Source organism: Penaeus chinensis, chromosome 13 (assembly GCF_019202785.1).
Source record: "Penaeus chinensis breed Huanghai No. 1 chromosome 13, ASM1920278v2, whole genome shotgun sequence".
Taxonomy (NCBI): domain Eukaryota; kingdom Metazoa; phylum Arthropoda; class Malacostraca; order Decapoda; family Penaeidae; genus Penaeus; species Penaeus chinensis.
The window spans coordinates 28,042,911-28,047,910 of NC_061831.1; the positions used below are offsets into that span (position 1 = coordinate 28,042,911).

The 5,000-nt window shown below is 29.7% G+C and overlaps 1 protein-coding gene across 6 annotated transcripts in view; it reads right to left on the bottom strand.

The window, feature by feature from the left end:
- LOC125031514 (DNA repair and recombination protein RAD54B-like) overlaps positions 1–5,000 on the bottom strand; it is a 19,330-nt gene that overhangs the window by 13,799 nt on the left and 531 nt on the right. For 2 of the 6 annotated variants that reach the window (XM_047622390.1, XM_047622385.1), the window contains exons 2-5: positions 3,182–3,307; positions 2,766–3,072; positions 2,518–2,617; positions 1,408–1,512 (exon numbers count right to left, since the gene is read on the bottom strand). In XM_047622390.1, coding sequence (XP_047478346.1) covers positions 1,408–1,512; positions 2,518–2,617; positions 2,766–3,072; positions 3,182–3,290 — 621 coding nt within the window. In that variant the 5' untranslated portion in view covers positions 3,291–3,307. Of the gene's footprint in view, positions 1–1,407; positions 1,513–2,517; positions 2,618–2,765; positions 3,073–3,181; positions 3,371–4,437 lie in introns of all 6 variants that reach the window. The other 4 variants (XM_047622387.1, XM_047622386.1, XM_047622388.1 and 1 more) reach the window with 4 other exon arrangements.

Genomic DNA, 5,000 nt, shown 5'->3' on the forward strand with positions numbered 1-5,000 from the left:
ATATATATGTATATGTATGGTTATATATGCATATATATATATGTACTTACAAATACATATATAGATGTGTATATATGTATATATTATATATACACCTGTATATGTATATATTATATATACACCTGTATATGTGTATATATATGTATGTATGTATGTATGTATGTATGTATGTATGTATGTATGTATGTATGTATGTATGTATGTATGTATGTATGTATGTATGTATATATACATATATACATATATATGTATATATGTATATATGTATATATGTATATATACATATGCATATAGGCAAATATACTATATAAAGGAAATATATACATATATATATATACTTAGATATATATATATACTTAAGTATATGAATATATATACATATATACATACATATTTTATATATATGTATATATACATGTATATATATGTAAGTATGTGTGTATATACACGTACATATATATAATATATATATATATATATATATATATATATATATATATATATATATACACACATACAAACATACATGAATATATATGTATATATATACATACCTACACATATATATATAAATACATATATATACAGATGTATATATATGTATGTTTATATGTATATATATTATATAAATGTATATACACATATTTACATAGTTATGAAGGTGCATATAAATATATACATATATACATACATGTATTTATATTTATATATATATATATATGTATACATATAAATATACATATATTCATGTATATATGTATATACATGTATATATACATATTTATGTATGTATATAGAAATATATATACATATATACATATGTATTTATATATATGTATATATATACATATACATGAATATATATTCATGTATATGTTTATATCCATACATATATAAATGTGTATATATACATATTTATATATACATATATGTATGCATGTATATATACAGACATATACATACATACATACATAAATAATATATATATACTTACATCCATTCATGTATATGTATATATACATATATATACACATATGTATGTGTATAAATATATATATAACATGTATATATATATGAATATGTACATATATATACATGTATACATATATATGAAAATACATATGAATACACATATATATGTATACATGTACATATATATATTTATATATATATTTATTTACATAAAAATACATATAAATAAATAAATATATATATATATATATATATATATATATATTCTGGTATCAACTTACTTATTTGCAGGTCCATTTCTCTAGAAATAAATCAAAGCAAAACATAAAAAATACAAATATATATATATACATATATATATACATATATATATATATATATATATATACACACATACGCACACACACACACACACACACACACATATATACATACCTCAATTTCCTTGCCTCCAATTGGAAGTGTGTTTCCCTCTTCTAATGTTGCCAAATCTGCCAGCTTGTATCCAGATGCACGACCAATCTCCTTTCCTTCAGTATCCTGTTGATTAGCCATGGTTAAAAAATAATGAAACCAAGCATATTTTTCTAGAAATTGAATCCAATTGAATGTATAGTTATGATCAACTGAGTATCAACAAGAGTTCAGTGTCTAGAACTTCTAATCATAGATACATATCAGGTAAGGTATGTAATGAAGTAAAGAATATTCACTTAAAAATGTGAAGCCAATGTTAAATTAAAATAAACAAACAAATAAATAAAGCCTCCCCCCCGAAAAAATGCAATAAATTAAAGAGGTAAATGCAGCAAGTTATTTGACTTCACTGTGCTGTGCATATATTCTTTATCTATTTTAGTAACTATATTTTCAGTGATATTTAATGAAAAGGTAGAAAGTTACTAGATATCTTTTTGATTATCTTTTTAACCCACTGCTGTTGGAGATAGCAATTATGTAATACCATGCCCAGTGTGAGTTGATTTTATTAACTGTTTACACACAGATGGCTCCCCAAGTGTCAATTACCCTTTTCCTTGATTTTTGGAAATACATTTTTTAAAATTCATATTGCTATTAGTACTGTTAATAACATTATAATAAATTATAATGTCAATCAATCAATATTAGTAGCACTAGATTTTTTTTTGTATTAATCCCATAAACTCATGGAAAGAGAAAATCAGGAAAGGTCACATACACATACTATTTGTAAAAACATTACACAAAACAAAACTACAGTGAACATCATATGTTACTAGCAATTTATCACAAATGCAGCTTAGAACTAGTAAAAAATCACCTAACTTTTCACAATAATAAGGCATACTTCCAGGGTGATTAAGTGATTAAGATCATTTTACAAATGTAACATAAAAGGTTGAGAGAACAGAAGAGGCAAGAAAAGAGGAAAGGGATATCACACATCAATATTTTCAGAATGACTTTTACCACATCCAAATGGTGTTTCCTTGTACCTTATAATTCATACTTGTCGTATTTTTTCCTTCTTATCATACAGTCATGATACAATTTTATACTAACCTTGAGAATAACTGATCTTCCTTTCACTACGAGAACTGCATCTCCCTCCCAATTCTTGTGTTTCTTGCGCGATAGCTTGCACCATACAACAGAGAAATACCTGAAACATTAATAGTTCAGAGAAAGTCAGACACACCTGAGAACTTCCATGAATCACTTTTATGTGAATCTAGATATAAAATACAATGGAAAATTTCAGTTAAAAGGAAAGGTATTATAAAAAAAATTGAGTTCACTCATTCTCCCACCTTGATTCCTGTGGCTGCTCATTTTCTGTGCCTCCTTGGACCAAACTTTGCCCTCCTGGTTTCAGCCCAACAGACTTGAATGAAGAGGACAAACCTAGGGCTCTGTACCTATTTGTTTCACTTAAGGGGTACTTGACTGCAGTGGCACCTGATGACAAGTTACTAGGTTTATCATTCTGAATACCAGAATGGGTATTCTGGGGCTTCTTCAACAAGGATAGAATATCTGCTGTGGTTCGAAGTGGTCCTTTGGAGGCTGATTGTGGTGGGGCATCACTTTCCTGAGATTCTGATTGTCTCTCCTGAGCTGTAGGTTACAACAATCAATAATCATATGTTTTTACTTTTAAAAAGTAAAAAATCAAATTAAAAATTATTGTGCAGGATGTAAAATAATACATCATCATGTCACTTGCCTGAATGTGGCTTTTCAAGACAAGGTCGTTTGGCTGGTGGCTGACTAGCAAATGGAGGTCTGAATTGTGCTCGCTTCAGCAGCTGTGATGGAGCAGCAGATCGTCTCATCCTTTAGGTGTTTGCTTCTGATAATAATGGTAATACTCTCACCATTATTTGTTTTTGTTTTTAAACAACCCTTAATATACCTTATCAGGAAATATATGAAATCAAATACACAAAGAATGATTGGAGATTGGACTTGATACATAAAAGTTGGTATACTGAAAGGAGACACTGTTTATTCCCAAAGTACCCTGTAAACTTAAGAATCACCAAAATCTACTCATTGGCTGGGATTTCTCTGTCTGTAACTATAAGCCCAATGTAAGCAGGTAGAAGAATGCAATAGTTGCTTTCCAAATAAGACTTTTTTCTCATAATTCCATTGGCTGTGTTTCATCCAAACACACTTAAGATTTGTTGTGGTATGTGTTGGAAGATCTACAATCTTAAATCCCTTCTGACAGTGTCTCAGTGTCACGGGATCTTTGTGGCTTTGGCACTACAAGTTCCTACATTCTAAAACTTTGACTAATTCTGTATTTAATGATAAACTACCAAGAAATTATGTAAGCTCTTTATAAGCTCTATATCTTTAAAGGGTAGAGGAGGTTTGTTGGTGTCTTTACTCAATTTCCACTTACAATTAAAACAAAGGAAAGACAATTAGTATGCTCACCTATATACCAAAATGTAATACTTTTTATACTTATGCTCTGTAGGTGTCTATAGTTCAGCCACTGTTAGTAGCAGTATGTAAAATTGCTGATAATAATCTCTGATGGGAAAACAAGCAACACAATAACCTCTTGTTTTGTGCTCTGGCAAAGGCCAAAAAACTCAACCATTTACATTCTAGGAGTGATGATTGGTGTCAACTGATAATAAAAAAAAACATGGAAATCTAAAAGCTCTTTGCATGCCATTAAAAAATAAAGAAAAAAATGAATATTAAAAAAAAACACTTACTGGGATATTAAAAAAATACTCAATGCTACATAAATGTTTTAGGTCTTCTGGCAGTGCTATTCAGAGTAATGGCAGAATTATATAAACATTGGGTAAAGATTAAGTTTCAACCAGCAATATAAGACAAATAATATATGCAAAGGACTGACGAATACATGTAAGAATCTTATCTTCTGTGTACTTCCCTGCAAATTAAAATACAGTTATTGGTGACCCAGAGAGCTGGTTGAAGCTGGAAATTTACCTTTGGATAAATAATCGAAAGATTAGTCATAATTTTTTGTGTCACTTTTGAAGAAAACTATCTGAAAAGACAAGGTTTGGTTAATGTTACCGAGAGCGATGCACAGAGATAGAGGGAAATGGACACTGCCATCTTAGAGAATAAAATGATGAAAATATCTGAAGCATATTACCGCTCAGAGACTAAGTCCACAACACCCTCACACAGCCACAGTTCTTAACGTTGTGTTTTCTTCAAATTGGCATAAAGTACTAATACAAGGGGGGCACAGGGTGCTTGCCCCCGTCTAGGGAATAAACAGATGGTAGGAAAGGTTAGGTTTGAATTTTTGGTTCGCATGACAGCCTGGTTGTGGGACTTTATCTCAGGAGGTGCATCGCTTTCGGTAACAAAGACCCCCATTCAATACTGATACAAATGACATGCTTCTCTAAAATGTTTTGTAATTTAATGTATTATGAAATAAAGCAGAGTGGGGGTTAATGTTACCAAGAGCGATGCACTGAGATAGGGCATAAAAAATAGAGTAGGAAGCAATACATGTATATCGGCAGCAGCCTCAT